This window comes from Meriones unguiculatus, chromosome 1, assembly GCF_030254825.1.
Source record: "Meriones unguiculatus strain TT.TT164.6M chromosome 1, Bangor_MerUng_6.1, whole genome shotgun sequence".
Lineage (NCBI taxonomy): Eukaryota > Metazoa > Chordata > Mammalia > Rodentia > Muridae > Meriones > Meriones unguiculatus.
The window spans coordinates 166,170,190-166,193,185 of NC_083349.1; the positions used below are offsets into that span (position 1 = coordinate 166,170,190).

The 22,996-nt window shown below is 42.7% G+C and overlaps 1 protein-coding gene across 6 annotated transcripts in view; it reads left to right on the forward strand.

Annotated features, from left to right (window-relative positions):
• Opcml (opioid binding protein/cell adhesion molecule like) overlaps positions 1–22,996 on the forward strand; it is a 1,127,739-nt gene that overhangs the window by 589,898 nt on the left and 514,845 nt on the right. The window contains exons 1-2 of one of the 6 annotated variants that reach the window (XM_060371179.1): positions 6,725–7,276; positions 7,863–7,947. In XM_060371179.1, coding sequence (XP_060227162.1) covers positions 7,904–7,947 — 44 coding nt within the window. In that variant the 5' untranslated portion in view covers positions 6,725–7,276; positions 7,863–7,903. Of the gene's footprint in view, positions 1–6,717; positions 7,948–22,996 lie in introns of those variants that run through there. The other 5 variants (XM_060371165.1, XM_060371161.1, XM_060371160.1 and 2 more) reach the window with 5 other exon arrangements.

A 22,996-nucleotide genomic window follows, 5' to 3' on the forward strand; every position in this document is an offset into this window, starting at 1 on the left:
ATCTCCCAAATTGAATCCATTCATTCTTTAAAAAAAAAAAAATGTGTGTGCATGTATGTGGGTGCAAACATGGATGACAAAAAAGGTCAAATTTTGGTGTCCTCCAGGAATTCTCTAATTCAGTTTTGAGACATTGAACTCAGAGCTCAATGATTAGATGAAATAATTAGTTGCCAAGTATCCAGAGGCCTGCTGCCTTTGTATCCCCATCCCTGGGGTCAGAGGCATGCATCTCTGCTCCTGAGTTAGTTTCCATATGCATGCTGCGATCTAATCATCCTTCTTGTGCTCTGAGCAGTTTACCAACTTAGCTATATCCTTAGTCCAGCCAAGTCACTCTCACCATTCTGCTCATTAGCAACACATTCCTACCTGTGTCCATCCCATGTCCTGAGCCCCCCATCAGCCAATGCATGGTGTTCCCTCGGCTGCCCCATTCTCTGGGTCCACCATATGTAGATGGGTTTTTGTGATACAAACATACCTTCAATTATGGGCTTCCTATTTCACGCTTCTTCCAAATGCACACAGAGCAGCTGGGCACAACACTCCTCCGATAAACACAAGCTGTAAGTTTTCCTCCTTTCTGAATAACACACAGTTTGAAGTTGCTTTAATGGCTGGATACCAATTTATTATGGATCAGTTTGGCTATCTGTGTAGGACCCTGAATTTCCCAACAGTGATCCATAACTAGGCAAGCTCTTTGAGGTAAATTAGAAGCTTAGTAATGATCTTGTAACTTTATTCATCAGCAAGAGGTGATTCCTATTTCTAAAAAAGTAGACTAGTCTTTAAAATGCGAGAGCAAGAGATGGAGTTCAATTTGTCCCATTTGCCACAACACACACACACACACACATACACTCACACACACACACATACCATGTATCCTGGAAATGTTTTGGCCATGATTTTTACAGCTTATTTGTCCACTCAGGTACTTCTGAGATGAAACCAGTGATATCAGAGAAGAGTGCTTTTTCTTTTGTCAAATAAGGACTAGCATCATGGAGTGTTTAGTGAGTGCCTCGAAGGATGGTCAGTTCAAGCAGTATATCATTTAACATTGTTCTGGATTGCATTGAGAATCCCTAAATTCATATGTGGAAGTCCTACCCGACAATTGACAGTATTTGAAGGTGGGACTTTTTGAAGGTGATTATGGTTACTTACGAGTGGCTAGAAAAGTGATCCTGATCTTATGAAATTGGAGGCTTTGTAACAGAGAGAGAGCACTGCCTGTGTGTCATGGGTGTGGATGCGGCCAGTAGGTGGCTGTCAGAAGCCAGGAGGAGAGCTACCCTTGAGGCTCCCCAGCTCCTAGGGTGAAGAATTTTAAGAAGAAAGTTTCTTTTGTTTAACCCACCGGTGTGTAGATTTGCTTTGACATCCTGAGATGGCTAGGGTAGCCCCTCACAATCACTGTATAAATGTGCTGAAATTGTGCCTTCATTACAGACATTCAAGCTGAAGCTAAGCAACAGAAGTAATGTTGCACAGATGGTGAGCTATTGAGGTGGCTAGCCTCTGTCTGCAGTGGCCTGGACCCCTTTATCCACCAGACACTTTAGGAGGCTTCTCTTTGCTCCAGATCACAGCAGGGAAGTCACAGTAGAGTTTGAGGTCCTAAATCCAAATCCTTCCACTTGTAAGTGAGCACCATTCCATTCCCTTAGCATAGAGTGATGACATCATGCTAGACTCTGCTCTGTAGAGATGAGCTGTGATCAAGCAGGACAGGAGCATTGGGGTGTCTACCGTTACTTGGCTATCTTGGGTCATACAGGGTGGAATGAAGTAGTCTGTTATTAAAGTACAGGAGCGTCTAGGTCCAATAAAGATGCTGTGAATATTTTGTCCCCATGATACACCCATAGCAAAGAATTTTAACACCCTTTAATAATAGCAAATGAGAAAGCAGGTTTATAGTGAGAAAATGGTGTTGCCCTTTGTTTTCTTCTGCTGCTTCAAGCTCCTGTCTTCTCATGCCATCCTGACATCTACACTAGACTAAAGTCTCCTCAAACCCATTGCCTGTGAAATATTTCTTCCCTATCCTTATTACAGAAAGCTTTACTTCCTAGCTATCAAAATAAACCTCAATTCTCTTCTTTTACTCCCCCTCAAATCTCAGTTTTGAGCAAATGTTATCTATTGTGTTCGCCCCTTCCCTTTTTATTTGCCTTTCACCACACTGTTCCTGCCGTCATTGCTGTTATGCTTCTAATACCCTCTGGGTATGCCTGCAATCCATTCTCTAGCCTGCAGCATGGGCAAAGAGATTTGCAAAATTTCATCTCTCAGATCCGGTACTTGCCTGCTGAAAGTCTGTGAAGTCATTGTACTGCACTTAGAATTAAATCCTTATATACCTTCCTTGGTGTCCAATACCCAGTGTTCTCATATCTTCTGCCTTCACCTTAAGCTCCTCTGCCACTCACCTTCACAGAGGCCATTTGCTTGGCCCTACTTGCCTGGATTCAATCAGGTCTCCCTTCAGATGTGACCTCTCCAAGATGCTTTCCCTAACTAACTTATCATTCTTTCCATCTCATCAGCTCCCATAACATTTTTTATAACACATTGTCCAATCTCAATATGTCTGTTTACTTATTTCTCATGATCTTTCCCCCAACCTCAACACTTATTCACACCCTTGCAGGAAAACACATGAAAATATCTATGTTATGAATGGACTACTGCACCTCCAGTCCCTTGAATACTGTCCACCATAAAGTAGACATGTAATCATATTTACAGAATTAGTAAATGGCTGATGGGTGAGCAAACTGGAAATAGTTCTGGAGGATTTTCAAAGGGAAAAAAAAAACTGAGACAGGGTCTCCTGCAGCTCAGGCTGGCCTCAAACTCACCATGTAGCAGAGAATGAACTTGAATTTCTAATTTCCCTTCTGCTACTTCCCTCATGCTTGGATCACAGGGACATGTCACCATTTCAAGACAATTTGATGCTAAGATCAAACCCAAGGATTCCTGTGTGCTGGAATATATCCCTGTATCCTTCCTGTATCCACTATATCCCTGTATCCTTCCTCCAGTGGTGAGTTTTTGTCATTTTTTTTAAATTAGTTTGTTTTTGCTTGCCTTAGTTGTCTCCTGCTATGTGGCTCATCAAGGATGAAAGGTGATTTGTACACCTTGTAATACCAGTTAGAAACACACACACACACACACACACACACACACACCCCTTATGCACACATGCAGAATGCAGTAGCTGTAGCAGGGCACTGATGTCTTTCAGTATCAAGAGTCAAGCATTGTTTAGGTTCTGGGGGGCTGCTACCAAGAAACAGGTGAGGTTCTATTACTAAGCGCAGTTTACACCTAAGCAGGAAAACAATGGGAATAGCATCTTGCCACCTCACTTCATCCAGTTTACCCGAACATCATTAGGTTGTGACAGGCATTTTCTTATTCAGACCATTCTTAGTCCTACCCAGCTTCTCTGGGCCATTCAATATGTAGGTTACAGATTCCACCTGCTGGTTCAAGCTGCTGCACGTCACTGGAATTCTTGTCTGGAAGCCACCAGTACTCTTCACATCCGTTTCTTCCTTTCTGCTTATCTTTTCCATCCCTCTCTCAAAATCTCTGCCAGAATTCCTTTTCTTGGGACACCCAGAACCATTTCTCTTCATGTAGCCAGTGATCTTGCCTTGTACAGCTGCTGAAAGCTGCAACTATCTTTTGTGTTTCTGTTATAGATTGTCCTAAGTAACAAAACTCGAGTAGGTGAGCTGAGCTCTCCTCTGTATGGTGGGCTTTATGTCATTTCCTTCACATCTTTCTCTATGTCATGTTATTTCGTGTTATTACATGAAAGTAGGTGTTATGCTACAGAACCATAAAGTATGTTGATAATGTTTCCAAGCCTGCCAAGGATTAACTGCATTTAGGTTTAATCAATATCTTCTCAACACATGTATTTGGTAAGACCTTTCTTCTACTAAAGATACTGGCTCTTCTAGAACTACTTCATTCCTGGATGGGAGAACTACTTTCTACCTAATTTTCACAACTGAAGGGACCATTTCCTTCTCTAAGCCAGGGCCAACCTCTGGATCACTGGAGATCATGCATCTAACCTACCAAAATATTATCCACTACTAAGCATGCTGGTTTTCCCATCCTTCTATGTCCAACGCCTCCCACGGAAATTATAATGAAGCCTCTTGCCACACTTTCTTCTTACTTTCTGAATCTCCAGACCGATCCTGGACATAACACTGGGAATGATGTGGCCCTTACTTGGGAACTATAAATTATACACTCTTCTATTGAAGGTGTGTGTTTTCCGTTGCTTTCTGTCTTCTGATTAAGCACAGTTCTGGATGTATTTAAACACATTCATACTCACTGCCCTTTGGGTGAGATAGGTATTATTTGATATAAGTTGCACAGATGGAGACATGAGGACTCTTTTGGAACAGAAAAACAACTTCAAACCCAGTATTCCACTCGTATGATAATTTGTCTTTACATATAAATTCATATATCCAAGAAGATGTAATTAGGACCCTATCCTATTATTGCCATGGGCCAAAAGCTTTACACAGAATATTCCTGGCAAAAATGGTTTAATGGAGTTCATTGTAAACGTCAACTCTGTTTCTTTTTCTCACTTAAGCTTATAATTTAGCCCTACATTCTACTAGTCCATAGCAATGTCTTACAAATAAATGGACTGCTGCCTCCCTCCTCGCCCCTGCTCCAACACCTTAGACAGGCAGAGATCAAGATTAACATGCAGACAAAGACATTTGCAGTTCTTTCCCTGACTCCAAAGTTTGTGAATTCAGATATTTTTTTCTGTCACCAACTGGAAGCCATTGTAACAAAAGAGCATGACACAGGTCCTTGTTCTTTCTGTCGCCTTTGCATGAAGAGAGCTAGCCTATTAAATTGTAGCTTTCTTCGCTTATTCGATCACAAGCACACGGCTCAGTGCGTATTACAGAGGACTATTATTTGAACTTCAGTTTATGTCTGCTTCTGTTCTTTACTTGCCTTAGTCATTCTTTTCCCATCTGGAACCTTGTACACTTTTCTTCTTTCTTGCCATCTCCAATAGCTCTTCCTATCTCAAACTACGGGCCACCTTTCCTGAGTTACTGTAACTATGGCCCCACTCTTACTTTCTGATAAGAAAACCAACAGGTGATTGAGAAGATCTGCACATGCTACCACTGAGCAGTAGGGATGACCTGAGAGCTGCCTTCTGACCAGGATTCGCTGTATCCTCACCCACATTCAAGATGCTGGCTGTGTGAGTGAAGACGTTCTGAGCACAGGATCTGGTTTTAGGCTTAGTAGAGGGTGCCATATGTAAGAGCCTTTCCAGCTGTAAGCCCTTTCCAGCTGTTGATCCTGGATGCCAGCATCACAGGATCCAGAGGATTATGCACGTACAAAAAAACACAGATCGATGTCTAGAAGAGTAACATGTATCAAAACTGGTGGGCCTTTATGGGGAGCCTGGGAGGGCAGAGGTAATCCCCAAATACTGGTAGTGCTCCCAGCACCACTCAACCCTTCTGTGCCATTGCGTCTCTCACCTTGCAGCCCAAGATGTTCTGGAGGAATCTTGCCTCCCGTTCCTGTCTGGGTAATACCTGTCCTCCTGTTATAGTTTTCACTATAGCTGATATGACTAGTGATAAGTACTTGGTCTTTCCAGGGTAAGATGTTCTAATTAAAAATTTTAAGCCTATAACATGTCTGTGAGCTAAACATTTTTACAAGTGGGACTGGGGCAGTATTCATTTTTGCTCAAGCCTTTGGAAATGAGAGCAGGTAGGATGCCTTTGTATCCTTCAGCAACTAAAGTAATAAACACGAAGAGCTTAATGCTTATTTCTGAATTACATTTCATTTTACCAATTGTGTGGAGCCCTGCCTAATTTAACAAAAGGCTTTGAGGAAAAAAAAAATACAGTAGAGCAGATGCACATAGCAACCATTAAATGAGGATAAAGGCGTGAGAGCCACGCAGAGAGGGGAGGCTTCTGCTAGGCAGAGCAGGAATAAGAATAATGGCAGGCCCAAGGAAAGCTGTTGCTCTTGCGTTTAGACTGAAGAGATGGATCTCAGCCCAAATCAACCTAGAGATTGGCCTCTAAGAACACCGTATCCTGGAGTACAATGCTGACACTATTACGATGCCCTCTCCCGCGATCATAAAGCCGTGGGTGGATTTCATGTAGATCAGTCTTCCTACTTTTTAGGATCTCCACGTGATTTTCCCAGCTCTTCCTTTTCACTACAATAAGGTGCACGGATAATGGGCAGTGTTTCGCATTTTGCCTTACAAAACGAAATTCAGTTGCCAGCTAGGGAGACAGACACGGAGTGGAGGGGCACTAAGTGTCTCTAGGTAGACCGTCAGAGCAGGAAGTTTATCGCAGCTTTTTGCAAAGGCCCAAGAAAGCTGTTCTTCAGGACTAAAGCTGGATGGAGAGATGCAGGGGAGTGGGCATCCAGATTGGCTCGGCTACCTGGAGTAGCAAAGGCAGTTCAGTTCTTCAGGGCGGGGTCTGGCAACTTCTGCACTGGCATCGCAGAAGAAAGGTGCCAGTGTCAGTTTTCAATTTGCTGTTTTCCCAGGACTCCTTCTCCAACCCTCCCCTCTATCTCCCCACCCATATCAGGGGAGGCAGTGAGAGGGACTTAACATTTCCTCAGCTTGCTCGGGTCCAAGGGGATCGTGGAGCCCCCTGAGGTTCCAGGGATCCCCGTCTCCGTGGGCGCATCTGTCCCGGCGCGGCGGGGGTTAAGGTGGGCGCCCGCGCCCCGCACCCGCCGGGATGAGCTCGCAGTCCGCGCTGCCTGCCAGCCGGCTCGCACGGAGTCGACACCGGGAGAAAGTGGCGGTCAGGGATGCAGCTGCTGCCATGACAACCCCGGCGGTCAGGGACCGCGCGCGTCCGGGCTGCTCTCCGGAGGAAGGCGGCGCGGAGGCCGGGGGCGGCCGCTGAGCGTGGCGTCCGCGCGTCCCCGCGTCCCGTGCAGCGTTCCCGGAGGAGGAGGGGGCCGCAGTCCGCTCAGCTCCAGGCGCCCAAAGCCTGCGCCGCGGCGCTCCGCGGGCTGGCGAGGGCCGAGCTGGCGAGAATCGCCCGCCGGGCCCCAGGGAGGACAGCCTCAGAGTGAAGGATCCGGGCTACGCCTGCTGCGGGTCTCCGTGTGGAACTTTTTATCGCCTTGGGGTCCAGATGCGAGACTTGGGGGCTGTTTTCTAACTCTACCCATACATGTGTGTGATCTAATAAAACATTTTCTCCTCTCCTTGAAGCAGGAGCTTTTTATGACATCTCCTTTCTGTCAGAGACACTTGCCTTCTTTGGGTTATAAACTTTTGATGCCAGACCTCTGCAGAACGCGCCCAACTGAATCTTAAAGTAGCTTCACCGGGAGAGGCAGAGAACGCACAATCTGTGACCTTCGTCCCTGCTCCTTCTTTCGTGCTCTCCCTCCTGGCGGGCTCCCTCCGCCCCAGGGAGCTTCGAGAAAGCTCTTTTTTTGGATGCAGGAGGGGGCATCTGGTTCTGCTAGGCTGGAAAGCTGAGGCTGGAGCCGAGGAAGAATTATTAGGCTCCTGAGAGCCGGGACTCAGCCTCTCCTTCTCCCTCTCCCAGCTCCTGGCTTGCTCTCTCTTTCTCTCGGTGCTTTCGCCCCTCAACACTTCCGGCTGTTCGGAGAGGGCAGGGGACAGGAACCTTGCAGCTGCGGGAGTTCTGGGAAGTTGTTGCTGACAAGAATGGGGGTCTGTGGGTACCTGTTCCTGCCCTGGAAGTGCCTCGTGGTCGTGTCTCTCAGGCTGCTGTTCCTTGTACCCACAGGAGTGCCGGTGCGCAGCGGAGATGCCACCTTCCCCAAAGCTATGGACAACGTGACGGTCCGGCAGGGGGAGAGCGCCACTCTCAGGTAGGGAGCCTTCCTTCATTTGGGGGCTGAGCCCATTGCACATGGCTTCAAGGGGAGGGGGTGAGGAAGAGAGAAAAGAAGGCTAGGAAGTGGGGCATTGGAACATGTGAGGGGCCTTTTGTAGGCCCAAGAAGTGGCCACTTGCGTCGTGTGCTTGCCGATAGAATTTTTCTTGGACGGCTTTGTCATTTGGTCCTCTTTTGGTCTGTAGGGAACATTGAAGTCTGCATTTGGGACTTCCCTTGTAGTCCTGGGGCCAAGGCATGGCAAGTTTCACATCTCTGTGGACACCCGGATGAGACTTGCGGGCAATGAAAACATTGTGCGGTTAACTAAATACCCTTGGATTTTTCTTCCAGGCCAGGAGGGTGTGATGGCATAGGATTACCCTCAACATAGCCAGCTAATCATCTTTGGTGGAAGTGTGTATCGCGTGGTAATCTCACAGTCGTGGGCTCTACATTTCCCGTGCCAGGGCACAACCTTTTGTAAGTCTGCTGAAGACACAGCCCATCAAGCTAAACCTGGGCTATGCACTTGGGCCTTGATGAAAATTGTGAGGCCTTTGTACTTTTGTGGGCTGGGACCAAGAAAAGGAAACATGGAGCTTTTATGCACCGACATCATTCCTGTGTGAGAAGCACAATAGGGAAGCGTTTTGTTTTAGCTTAATGAGTTACGGAGAATCACTTCCGTGCTCCAGGCAGAGGGGAGGAGATGCTTGGAATATGAACCTTTGGGGACTAGGCCTGCTGCAGCAGAGACTTTAATAAAAATGCAGCCACCACTTTCCACCAGCTCAGCAGATATCATCTTTTATCCCTTTAATGAGGCAGTTCTGGTCCTGGGAGACAGATTCAGGGACGTCCCAGCTTAACTACGTCTCGCAGTGTACACAGGGTGAATGCATTTGCCCTGCCTATGACTTTGATGGTTATAGTGAAAATAAAACATTCTGACCCAGATTCTGCAGCCAGGATGCCTGGATTTTGCAAGGAGATATTGAGGGTGGGGTTTTCTTCTTCCTGTTCCCTGTGCTTTTTCTTGTGGGGTCCTTCCAGCACAGATGAAAGCCTCTCCCAGAGGAAGGAACAAGAACCTCTTAGACCTTGCTGTTCTTTACGTGAGCCCTAGGGTTAAATTCGGATTCTTTCTACCTTAGGTGGTTCTTAGGTGACTCTTCTTTTCGGCTAATGAAATGTCCCACAGCTCTGTCTTGTGTGCTTGCACAGTCCTTGAAAGAAGAACAGAGATGTCTCTTACAGACAGCGTGAGTTGCAAGTGCGTCTGGCCCTTTGAGTATCCCTTACCTTGTAGCAGATGAGACTGTGTTATCCTTACGTTGTTGCTTCAAGGAGTGTTCTAAGTCTGCCCTCGTTGGAGCACACGTATGCAAGGGATGGTGGTTCAAAAGTACCAAGAGTATATAACGACAACATATGTGAACCTGGGAAATGTGGAAACACATTAGTAGTGGCAGGAGGGTCTGAACACTGACACTTACCTCTTTTTATCCCAGTCTTTGGTTGGAGGCAAATAGTTACATAAACAAGGGGGATGTCATCAATACATTTACAAAATCTTCTGTCCTCCTGTCCCCTGTCCCTAAAAAATTAAACCCCAAACTTAAGAAACTTAAGCTTTTGCCTTCTCAGGTGCAGTAAGATAATTCTACCAGCAGAGGGCCAGCTTCCATCTACTTTTTTTTTTTTTAGTTGCTGGCCTGTTTTCATGATCTTCAATTCTAATGTTTAACAGCTGGGCTTGGTAATGGGAAAGGGAATAAAAAAAAAAGGAAAAGCTGAATAGTTGCTTCTCATGCTTTGTGGGAAACAACAACTTACGTGTTCAACTATGACTGCTGCTGGTTACCTGACTGCTGTAGCTGACTTTAAGAAGTAAGCACATGCCCTGTGCTGATTTTGCCTCTCTTTTGCACGGTTTTCATGCGGTAGGCAAACCCATCCTACATCCACCTCTTACTCTCCAGATGTCCTCTACAGTTTTTTTTACCTCGTGTATTCCTTTCTTTCATTGCTCTATTTTCATGAAGTGCCTCTACCCAATACTCTTTTCTTGTTACTCATTCTCATCTTCATTTCTTCTTGTCATCAATTCTTACCATTTTCTATGTTAAAAAAAGTTTAATCCCTTTGCTATTATCTCAGCATTTTTTTTTTGGAAGAATATGAATGCCCTGTGCAGATTTCTGTGGCTCAGCTCTCAATCTCTCTCCTTTTCCTTGTTTTTCAATCTGCTGGCAGCTATGTTCCTTTTTTATCAGTAAAACTTGGTACTTAGTTGTTTCACAGAGAGCCTACCTTCCTAGTAAGTGGGAACCCATAGCCTTGGCCTCAGAGAAATCTACCATGTGTTGTCTGGTAGCATTTTTGCTTTTTAAAATATATAATTCATTGTGTTTCTCTCTCTCTCTCTCTCTTTCTCTCTCTCTCTCTCTCTCTCTCTCTCTCTCTCTCTCTCTCTCTGCAATGCTGAGGATCAAACCCAGGGCCTTATGCATGCTAGGAAAAGGTTTTGCCCCTGTGCTCTCTCCATAGCCTTATAAGTCCAAGTAACTTTTAGGTCTCCTTTAAAGAGTTCATTGGTGATTTATTACATGGGAATTTAAGGTTCAGGATGTATCGACAATTAAATGATACCCACACCTATCTCTCAGCATTAGAAAAGCCTCTCAGAGGTGATTGCCCCAGTTCACACAACCTCCAGTTCCTAAATCCTGAACAAAGTCAGACTAGGAGCAGAGACCAGTTGGTAAAGCAAAAAAAAAATCTGGAAGCTTTGGTGCATCCTCAGATTTTTCCTTCAAGAGATTCCAGGTCTTCCTGTGGGAGATCAGTTTTGTTGTGACAGACTTTTTATTGCACTGAGGGAGTGATGTGCCAAAGAAGACTGAAGCTTTCAGTATCGTTGAAAACTCGTTTTATATAAGTGAGGCGATATTATCATCCCTGTAACTATTTCATAGGGCAGCTTGAAAAGTAAAATTAATTATTTTAATATTGAGTTATTTTGCCTTTTTGGAAGAGAGATGATATGGAAAATGAAGGTGCTATTCTTTATGGTTGAATTATACCTTCTATGAATCTGATTTGAATTCATTATTACAAATGGGCCCTCTTGGCCGGAATCATTTCATTACAATTATGTGCTGTTGGGTTAAAAATGTTCTGTGCCTTTCCTTTAGATTAGATATGACAAGTATCTAGGAGTCCTCTGTCTGAATCAATGCCCATATTCAAATGGGAAGCCAAGGTCTGGGTATGGTCATCCAGCATCTATGAAGCCATCCCAGCAGCAGCCACTGGACATACCTTCTTTCTTTATGGGGCACAGGCATCTCTTGATTTATTTTCGTTTCTTTGTGGGCTTTCTTTCCTTGTTCAGGAGGATATTTTGAGAGGTGCCATACATGAATGCCAATACTTGTGGTAGTTTGTTTCAGACAGTGGGAAAAGCCAATACAGGAGCTTGTTTTGTTGTTGTCCTTGTGTGTTTGCTTGCTTTTTCATAGTAGAATAATCCCTTGCTGAGCTGGGATTATGCTTAATGGCTCTTTTCTAAACTATCCTGCATTTTCATTTGGAATTCTAAGGTAATCCATTCACAACAAGTATGTGAGGTTTAACTACTACCAGAGAATAATCTGGGCAGTGGAATTTCACCAAAGCAACTAGGACAGTGGAATTCCCAAGGACAATGTGCTGGTGTTGGCCTTCGTGGTTTCTGTATGTATACTCACTATCAGAAGCTTGCCCTTTGGAGTGAATTAGGAAGTGAGAATTAGGACACCTATTGGGTCTTTAAAAGCAAGCATCAAACCTGTGTATATTTATGTCGAAGGTGCCAAAGTTAGGGGCTTGCTGTGTCAGTGTGAGGCAGTACTTTTGCTCTAGCAAAATGAGGACATGGAAAGTCCTGCAAGCAGGTATAGTCCCGGAAGAAACCTTCTTCATGGTGATGGTAGCCTGGTCTTCTTGATGTGAAGGTACTTGAGAAACTATTTAAAATATACCCTTGGAGCTGAGGATGGGTATAGTTTATGCCAAGGATAAGGGAGATTCTGAGTTTCACCCCAGGATAAATTAAAAAATAGGATTCAAATGTTAATCTCAGAGACTAAGGCAATGGAGGTCTCTGGGGATGGTCATAAATATAGGCATATAAAACTCTCTTCTAGCATTTTTTTTCAAGTAAGCGAAAATGGAGAACCACTATTCTAAATATTATATTGCCTTATAATATCTGCATAAGGCTGTTTCCCAAGGTCCTTCCCTTGCAATGGAATATCTCCCCCATGACACATATGCACCTCATAGCTACACCAATGTTCTAAAAAGAGCAGTGCTCGGGGCTCAGGGCCTGTGTACCTCAGGCTAACTCTTACACTGCCTCCCACTGACTGATCATGAGCAACGCAGTATACAGTGTATATATAGAAACAATTTCTGCCCTATCAACAGCAGGTGAGAGAAGGTATGCAGTGCTGCTCTCTTAACATTGAAGCCACGTGTATCCTTTGTGCACATCCTCCCAAGTGCTTAACTCACCTCTAAACTACTTATCTAACAAAACGTAACTGCTGTGTAAAGTAATGGTTGTCACCTTGTGTGGCATAGCAAATAATGACAAGAAATGTTTAGCACAGACACACTTGATTTATTTTTAGTATATTTTTATCTGTGGCTGTGGAATCTATAGATGTGGAGCCCACAGATATAGAAGGCTGATTACGTGTGCCAGTTGCCACCGAGACTAAGGAGAACTCCTTGGTAACAATTGATGATCTTCTCAGCTTGTTCCTGTTTTATCTTGTCTACCACCTCCTCCTCCACTCACCCACATATGCACAACTTTCAAACTCATTAGTCTTTCTTCAGTTCTGCTCAGCTTCCTGCCTTCTGCATGTGGTCAAGCGCTGCCCCCAACTGAATCCCGGAACACTTGCAGACTTCTCTAATAGGCAGCCACGGTGCATGTGCAATGTCTTCCTGCATGTTTACCCGCAGGCTGTGCTATGGCGGAGCTTCTGTCGGAGTTGGTGTGTACGGATATCATGGTGGGTACCAAGGATTCAAAGAACAAGTATAGTTCAGTCCTAAAATCCATCGTAGCAGCCCTGCCTCTTTAAAGGACTCTTACTACAGCAACGAAGTACTCCTATCTGAACAGTGTGGCTGTAGGACACTCAAGGGCAGCTCTCAGAGATCCTGGGAACCTGAAGGATTTTGGATTCTGCTCAAATCACTTGCCAGAGGGGACAGTTGTATCCAACAATGTTGCAATGTGATCTGAAACCCCGCAGTAGTCTTTACTATCCCCGAGGGCAAGACTACAAGCAGGCAGCCAAGTTCAGAAGACTCATAGCTACTGTAGAATATATCTGGAAAGAAGGCTGCCGGGTCTCTGTGGAGATTCACAAGGAAATAAACATTTCAGTGCCCCCCGCTGAAGGGCCACCTAGGATTGGGTCACAGTTACAAGCTTGCCCACACCTGGAAGAGCAGGACTTGCCTACATATGGTCTGACATCCCTAACTGATGAAGGGATCTCCCTCCCACATAACAACATAAATGGATTTCAAAACCAAGGATGGATGAAGGTGTTGGGAAGCACTAAACATAGAGACTCTGGCTTTCTGGACACTCTGGAAAACTCAACAGCTATCACCTAAGCTCCTCGGCTACTTATCTGGCCTCTTTTGGTAAATTTGGCTGTAGGATCCAGTTAGCTCTGTCTGTATTTCCCTTTTGTTTAGTTTCTAAAAAGGATGCTGCCCTTGGCCATCTTACTGTGATCACTGTGTGGGTAACAGCAAAGGCGTTGTGGTGCTCTATGGATCTGATGGCATCTATAGTGAGGTACAGCTGCAGGGAAGAGTCAAGAGCATTTTATTTGGCCTTCCCAGTAACAACTTTTCAACATACTTATTATTAATAAGAAGCTGACTTCCCAGTCATGAGGCAAGAAAAGGGAATTAGTCTGATATCCACAGAAATATGCATTACCTACTAGTTAGCAATAAGGTGTTTCTCTTAATATATATGTGTGTGTGTGTGTGTGTGTATGAATATGTGTGTGTGTGTGCGTGTGTGTGTGTGTGTGTGTGTGTGTGTATGGAAAACTGACCCTCCTTTCCTCAGTAGCCATCAACTGTCACCAGCTCCTCAGTTAGAGATACAGATTTGTCACTCTCTTCCCAATGACTGAATTGATCTTCTGTGGGTCTGGTGAATAACGATGGCTGGTATGAGATTGTGAGTACAGCAGTCCTGTCATGTCCAGAAAACACTATTTCACCCCAGCTCTGTCAGATGCTGGTTGTCACAGTCTTTTCACCTTGTCTTTCATGATGGTCCATGAGCCTTGGAGGAAATGATATGCATGCCTCACTCTAGGAACACTTATTCTCAACTTTTATCAGTGGTCAGGTTCTGTGTTAACTACTTTCCAATACATAAAGAAACTCCTCTTATGAGGATTAGGAGAAACACTTATATTTATAGGGATGTGAATTTAGAAAGCAGTTTGACGCTATGTCTAGTTAGCTATATAGTAATAGTATTTTCAGTCCTGGGGCCTGTGAAGTTCCTACCATGGGTTCTTGTCCAGGTTTATAGTAGGAGACAATTGCTTCTTCCTATGGAGCAGCCCTTAAATCCAATCAGACAGCAGTTGGCTACCCCAAAACATTTGTATCACCATGGTACTCTTACAAGTCATTATTATAGGTCACTGAGTTAATAACAGGGAAAGAATGTTGATGACTTTCACCCATTCCAGCTGCCCACATAGCACTTCCCAGTACTATTAAAGCTAGCTATGAGAGAGACATTTCCTGGTCAGCACTAACTTGATTTCCCCATGTCTTGTGACCAAAGCATGTGGTGTCCTCAGCAATAGGGTCTGCCCATCACATTGTGGTGTACAGCTAAGAGCAATGGCAACAACCTGTATTATTTTAGGCTCCTTGAAACATTCTTGACCAATAACTCAAGAAGAAGAGGTATCCCACTCCTGGCACTGGGATTTTTTGGCAACCTGTGGCTTCTGAGAGTAGCACTGTCTGTCCTATGTGTAGGGTAATATGTATGTATCTATATATGTACATATATTATAAAATAGATTTTCATGTGCTCTTTTCAGATGTTGATATTTTTTTCTATCTTTCCACACATTCTCCCCTGCTCTATCCTCTCATCTTTCTCCATACCTAATCATTTTTCCCATGATTCCTTTTTCCCTCCTCCATATCACCCATGTTCTGCTTCCTTTCTTCTTTAAGCTCTAGGTTGCCCAGCACTTGTCCTGGCAGGAGCTGTGCCTCATTTTCTTGAAGGAGAAGTCTAGACAAAGGAAGAGCTTAAGCCTTTGCTATTTCTGCAGACTCCTTAATAAACTCGAAAAGCTGTGGGAGAAGACTATGCTCTGAAAACAAACAAACACCCCTATTATCTCTGATTTACTGTGTCAGCTGTCACATCCATTACCTGTCATGTTACAGTGTTCAAGATACTACAATTTGAATTAATGGCATAGGAAATTTAGATTCAGGAATGTTAAGCCCCTTGCCTTCGGTCAATGTTTTTATTTAAAAATTATTTACTTATTTGTTTGTTTGTTTGTTTGTTTTGGTACATAGGGATGGTATGCATATATGTGGGTATGCATGTTCCATGGCACAAGAGTGGAAGTCAGAGGAAACTTACAGGAATCAGTTCTTTCCTTTTGCCTTGTGAGCCCCTGGGATTGAACTCAGGCTGCTGTGATTGCCAGCAAGTGCCCTTACCCACTGAGCTATCTCAGGACCTGGCCACATAATTCTTTATGAGACAGAGCGCATTTTGCTTCTGAAAGGTCTTTCTGTTGCTTCTCAAACTTCCAGTATATCTTTCCCACCCTGATATAGAGACCTTAATAGGTTTTCTTGCACAGAATATATAAAAAGTGAAAGCACCCCCTCCTCCCTCTGTTTCTTTGACACATTGGGTGGAAGGCCAAGAGATCAGCATTCAGCTGGGGGTTTTAGCTGTCTTCTGTCTTATCTGGAGGGTCTCCTGTGATTCTTGGTATATAAAACCCTCATCTGCATTCAAGTGGACAGATATCATTATCCCTTCTGCAACTGGAAATGGCTCAGTGTTCAAAGGCTGAACTGAATGGCAACCATTGGCAGATACACCATGCAGTCAAAGGGAACTCTCGGCTTAGAACCTGCTCTGCATGTACTCTCCTGCAGTGTCACCTCCCATAGAGTATTAAGTACCTCAAAAGACTTGCAAACTAAAACAAAGTAAGCCGGCCATTTTTTGGCAAGAACTCACGAGTGGGAACTGGATCCTAAAATATAGACTCCAGAGAGGCAATTTCTTTAAGCCTTAAAGTACATGTCATTCCATATTCTCCTTTCCATTTTTATGTTCACATTTTAGTTTAAACCATTAAGGCTGTGCAGACAGCCACGAGGCCTCTATTCACCTTGCCACTGATTCATACCCTAGAGAAAATTTGTGACCCATTTTAGCCTCCTCTTCTCTGGAAATGATACATTTTCCTTAAATTAAAGCGATGCAGAAGGACTTGACCTGCCTTCCCATAAAAATACTGATCAATAAAGTTTTAAAAAATTAGTTTTTGCATATTAAACACTTTCAGTGAGACTGAAGATTTATGGTGTCTTGATAAACCAAATTTTCAATGCATTATATGAACAAAGAATGTTGTAAGTGGTTAAGTTTTCCAGCTAGATCCCAGAAGATATTTTAACTCATAATTACCCAAAATACAAAATAACGTATGCTAGGGAAGAATAATACAAAATAATGTTTTGTAGATGTAATTACGCCAACAATGAAAAAAAGAATATGATAATTTTCTTTCTTTTTTAATTTTTTTTGTGAGTGCCAATGTGGAAGAAAAGTAGGTCCAATTAAAAGGAAATAACATGGAAACATTCTCAAAGATATTGCTGAATACTTTCAAAACTTTTGGGAGCTTGAATATTGTTTCTTCTGATTCAAATTTAACTTTAAGATGTTGAGCTGAAATTGTGGTTGGTCTGTTTATCCATGCATACATACATCATGAAGCATCTGCCTCCTGATTAGGGATATTTGATAAATATTAACAAAGAAGTGGGGCTGGGCTGGGCATGGTGGTGCATGCCTTTAATCCCAGCCCCAGGGAGGCAGGGGCAGGCGGATCTTCGTGAGTCCAGGGCCAGCGTGATCTACAAACAAAGCGAATTCAGAACAGCCAGGGCTCTGTTACATAGAAAAATCCTGTCCCAAAAAACAAAAACAAACACAAACAAACAAAAAAACCAATAAAACAAAAGTAAAACAACAACAAAACTCAAAAAAACTAAAAGAAGGGAAGACAGAAAATGTAATTGAGAAGATGGAAGCTCAAGCAGTGGTAAAGAGATTATGTACGTGTAGAGGACTAGAGTTCAGTGCAAAGCATCCATGCTGGGCAGCTCATGACCACTTGTACCTCCAGCTTCAGGGTTATGACACCTTCTTTTGGCCTCTGTGGGTGCCTGCACTCTTATGCACACAAACTCTCCTTACACAAAATAAAATAAAATCTTTTAAAAAGAGGAATTCAAAGGCAAAAATGAAAATAATGGAAAGACACATGCAAGAAGAGAGCAAAAGCTATTTTCTTTGTTGGAATCTGCTAAGATGTAAAGGACAAGAAAGGAGGAGCCAAGGAAGAAGGCAGGCATAAGGATGGGTGAGGGGACTAAAATGGAGTTATGGAACAGTCGAAGGTAGGAAACCAAAGAAAGAAAGTGGCTAGTTGAGAGTCAGTGGCTGCCTGACGCTTGGCTCCATGAGTATACACATTTGCCAGTATCCCAGCTAGCTCTAATCCTTTGTGAGCCTCCCTTCCTACTCCACCCCATCCCTGTCCCACAGCCCCTGTAAACTTCTTTCCTGCCTTGAGTTCTAGTCAATGTCTAGCTAGTCCAGGTTGCATCCTGTTCAGGCTGGTCTGACACATGGTTTTGTCCTGTCAGAATCTCATCTCCAAGAGACTATTTCCCTTGACCCTACCCTCTCCATCACAGGGCTCAGACACTTGCCAAAGCTTTCCTTTAGTATGTTCACCCAAGCTGTCATTGTGCAGACCACTCCACGCACAGTATGTATGTGTGTGTGTGTGAAGGCCTACTAGCTCCTATTTGCCCTGCTCCTCATCAGCCCAACATAGCTTCCATGTTACTTACTTGTCAACACTGACCAGCCAAGGATGCCATCCTGACAAGAACTTTCTTGCTTACTCTGAGGCTATTTGGAACTTCCCAGGTGGGCCAAATGGAGTCATTATCTGCATAGACAGGACACTGAGCCCATTAGGTGGCTATGCTTACACTGAAATATGGGCTATAAGGTAACCCCTGGAAGTACAAGGGATTGTAGTTTTCCAAGTTGCTTGCTCTGCTGTCTCTAAAAACACTTCTCTTTGGGCTGGGGATGCAGATCACTGAGGAGGATGTTTGCTTGACATGTTCAAAGATATGCTTTAGTTTCCAGCACCACATAAAGCAGGCATAGTAGTGCCCGCAATGTCAGAACTTGGGAGGTAGAGGCAAATGGATCTGGAGTTCAAGTTTATCCTCAGCTTATACAGTGAGTTTGAGGCCCATCTGGAATACATGGGACCCTGTCCCAAAATAAAATAATCAGATATTCCTCTTCCCATGTGCCTCCTGCATCCCCTCTGTTAAATACATTATTATTGTCTATTTCTCTTTGAATCCCCAGTTCTCAATATATTCCTAATGCATGGTAGGTGCCCTAAATTGTTTTAAAACTGGATACTTCTTTTTTTTCTAGCCCTTTCTATTCCTTGCCATTCACACAGGCAGCAAAGCACACATGCAGCACACAGACATCCTGACATCCCGGAGAACTTTCTCTTTCTAATGGAGATATTCTCACCTATTTTGAATTGGGAAGTCATTGAAGTTACAACCGGAGTTTCTGGCATTTGAATTCTACTCGAGATAATGATCTCTCCCTACATAGCTGGTATTTAACGTGTCCTGTCTCCTCCTGCTTGTTACAATTGCAGTATCTGTGAATTTCATGGTCCTTAGAGCCACTGGCAGGAGATTTTGAGCAGCTGCAAAGGAGGTGTGCCTGCCACCTCCCTGTTACCAAAGTTTCCCCCATAAAGGCTAGCATGTTCTGGAAGTCTATCTGTACACTTTAGGGGATGGAAAGGCCAAAGGGAGGACTCTCTGAGGGCATCTAGGGTAAAGGAATTTGTTCACATTCCCTTGGTCATCTGAATGCAGCTGCTTCTGTAATGAGCCCATGGTGACATTCCTGGCTGTCTCAGCAGCTTGTGTGTGCTGCACCTGTGCAAGGGAACAGTTTATAGAATGCTCTTGATTATATGCTCTGTTTTACAATTGGCAAGTCAATGGGTGCTTAGTGAAATGTAAGATAAAGTATAACCTCTATCAAGAGGTTAAGAACATCAGTTCTGCAGTCGAAAGACTCATTCAGATCCCAACTCTGCTTGTTCAGTAATGGCTGTATGTGGTTGGACAAGTGACTCAATTTCTCTAAATCTCAATTTCCTGATTAGGAAAAAAAAAAAGCCAAGGACTATATATCCACTTCACTGAGTTATTGAGAGGGAGGAGACAGCCTTGAATTTGTAAAGAGCTTAACATTTGAAATTGTAGCCAGCACACAATGAACAACAGCTTTAAAATTTTAAGAAACAACCGTCCTTCTTTATTCAGGAAGATTGGCTCCAGGACCTATGAAGGCTGGAAAAACCCATGGAGTCTATAAAATGGTGCAGTATTTGCATATAACCTGTGCACATCTCCCTGTATACTTTAAATTATCTCTAAATTACTCATAATTCCTCACACACTGCAAATAGTTGCTATAGTGTATTGTTTAGAGAATGATGCCAAGAAAAAAGGGCACAAGTCTAGTGAGTGTATTTGCAATTATTTTTCAAATATGTTTTATCTGTGATTGTATAAATTTAGGATATAGACCTTAAGATATGGAAAGCTGGCTGCACTGTATTCAACTTAAACAATAACAATTATTTGGCTTCCACTACACCAAATGGTGCCAAGCACCACTGTAGACAAAGCAGAGATTTAAAATCTGAATTAAATATTCAAACATAGTGAATATATTGGTAGGATACAGATCTCATAGATCAGGAAATAGAAGAAAAATGGAAGGGGGATGGAGAGAAGAAATATTTGATTTAAGTGAAATATACCTATATTAATTGTCCATATTAATAGACAATTAGAGTACACATATTCAACCACATGAATAAATGCCATTTTATATGATCTTATCAAACTTGGGGTCACAAGTTATGCCCAAGTCAGGTCAACCACCTACCCTGAATAAGTTAATGTCAACAGCCAAAATAATAGGAGAAAGCAGAAAAATTAGACATTCAATGTGTCCTTATTTGGAAGAACAAAGATTCAGAAAATGCTTCAAGTCCCCTTGGTGTCTCAAACAGATAGAATTTAAATATAGGGCCAAGGCCTCTAACTGTCCTGGTTAAGGTGTGGTGCCACTCATCTTTAACCCATTCCTGCCTGGGCTTCAGTCTCATCCTGTAAGGTGGTGTGAGAAGTTGTTAGAACAAAATGAACTCTCTTTCCAATAGACAAGCTCCCCCTCTGGCTGGAGTCTTTTCCTCCTCCCACTAAGATTCCTGGAGCCCATTGTTTCACTAGTTTAATAGCTAGACTGAGAGACACACCATAAATCCTCTCTTGTGCTGTGCTGGTTTGCAAGGAATTTTTATTAACCCTCACCCATATCCTCTTCTGTCTCCTTAAAAATTTATTTTTAGATTAAAAAAATGTTATTTAATGTGTATGGGTGTTTTGTCTGTATGTCTGTATGTGCACCATATGCATGCAGTGCCCAGATCCAAGATTGTTGGATCCCTTGGAGCTGGAGTTATAGATAGTTGTGAGCTGCCACGTGAGTTTCTGGAACAGAACCCAGGTCATCTGCAAAAACAACAGTTGCTTTTAACCACAGAGTCATCTCTTAAGCGTACATACCTCTCTGTGTTTGTGTGTGTGTGACAAAATATATATGACATTTATTACTATTCTACTTTTACTTGTTTGTTTCAGTGACATAAAGTTCATTCAATGGTTGTATGCCATCACCACCCTCTATCTCCAGAGCTTCCTTTGTGTCCAGTGAATCAGAGCTCACCATTATTCTTCTCCTTGGAAACCACTATCCCATTTCCTGTCTATATGGTTTTGACAATAGTTTGTATGTGAGACAATGGTATCTTATTATCACATGTCATTTTGTGACTGGCTTATTAGTTCAGAACTGTGTCTTCTAGATCCACACCTGTTGGAACACATATGAGACAGATTTCCTTTGTAATACTTTCGTTGTATTTCCAATGACACATTTGATGATCTACTCATCCTTTAATGGTCACTTGGCTTACATTCACTAATAGGGCTAATTGTGCTATGAACATGGTTGTGCAGATACATTTGGACCCTTTCCTTTCTTTTATTTTTTTGTCAAAGGCTACATCTCATGTAGTTTTCTGTTTAACTATTTGAAGAACTACCATACTATTTCCACAGTGGTTGTGATATTTTATGAACCTACTATCAGGGTAAAAGGATTTTACTTTTTCAACACTCCATGCAACACCTGTTATTTTCTGTGTTTACTTTTTTTGTGTAATACTAAATTTAGTGAGCACAAATTAGTATTTTATTGTGATTTTGATTTGCCAATGATGATTGGTGCTGGTGTGTTTTCTGACCATACGGAGAAACATCTACTCATGTGAATTTGCTCTTTTTATTATTTTAAACAATTCTTTTCATTGTTGCTGACTTGTAGTTTTGACACAGTCTAGATAGCAGACCCTTCATCGGACATACAGTATGCAGGTATTTCCTCCAGTTCTCACAGTGCCTTTCACTTTTTCATAGTTTTATGGTGTTGTTTGATACATCAAACTTTCAAGTTTGGGGCTGGGGTTTACACTAATGTGCAGAACTCTTAGCATATTAGGTTGCACGAGGCCCTGGGTTCCAACATCCAATAAGCTTTTCAGTTTTTCTGTTGTCTAGTTTATCCTTATTTTTCCTGTGGCTTAATGGTCCTGTTTAAGAAATTACTACTATACCCAGCATAATTAGCTTCCCTCTTGTTCTCTTTTAATACTTTTGCATTCACAGCTCTTATATTTGAGCTAAATTTTGTATGTGGTATAAGGCAGGGGTTCAGCTGTATACTTCTACATATGGCTATCCAATTTTTCCAAAACCACTTGTTGAGGATACCTTTTTCATTTAATAATCTTCCTATTTCTCTGAAAAATGCTGTAACACTTCTTAGATTTATGCCATATTCAAGAGTCTATAAACCTCTGTATCTGGGCCACACTATTTTGACTATTGTAACTTTGAATTAAAGTTTTAGGTCAGGAAGTATGAAACCTCCAACTTTGTTCTTTCTGAATACTGTTTTGGCTATCTGTGGTCTCTTGCAATTCTATATGACTCTTATGATAGACTTTTCTATTTTGGAAAAAAAAATAAAATTGCTAGGCTTTAGATAGAGGTTGCAGTGAGCTGAGATCACTTTCAGGAAGAATTGACATCTTAACTACATCAAGGTTGCCTAGTCACAAAGATGAAATGTACTTCCATTTCTTTTTGTCTTTTTTATGCATTTTAAATCTTCCTCAAAGACTTTTATTTGTATAAATTTTCACCTCCTTAGTTACACCAATTTTGTTCCTTTTGGGTTTTGTAATAGGGATAGAACCCAGAACTCAGGGTCTCACAAAACTGGGCAAGCATTTGTCACCGAGCCAGACACCAGATGTATTCTATTTATACCTTTCTCAAAAATTAGAATCTTTTCAAAATTTCTTTTTAGATTGTCATTGTTAGTATTCAGAAGTACAACTAATTTTTGTGTGGTGATTTTATATTCTGAGACTTTATTGATTTTTTTATTCTGT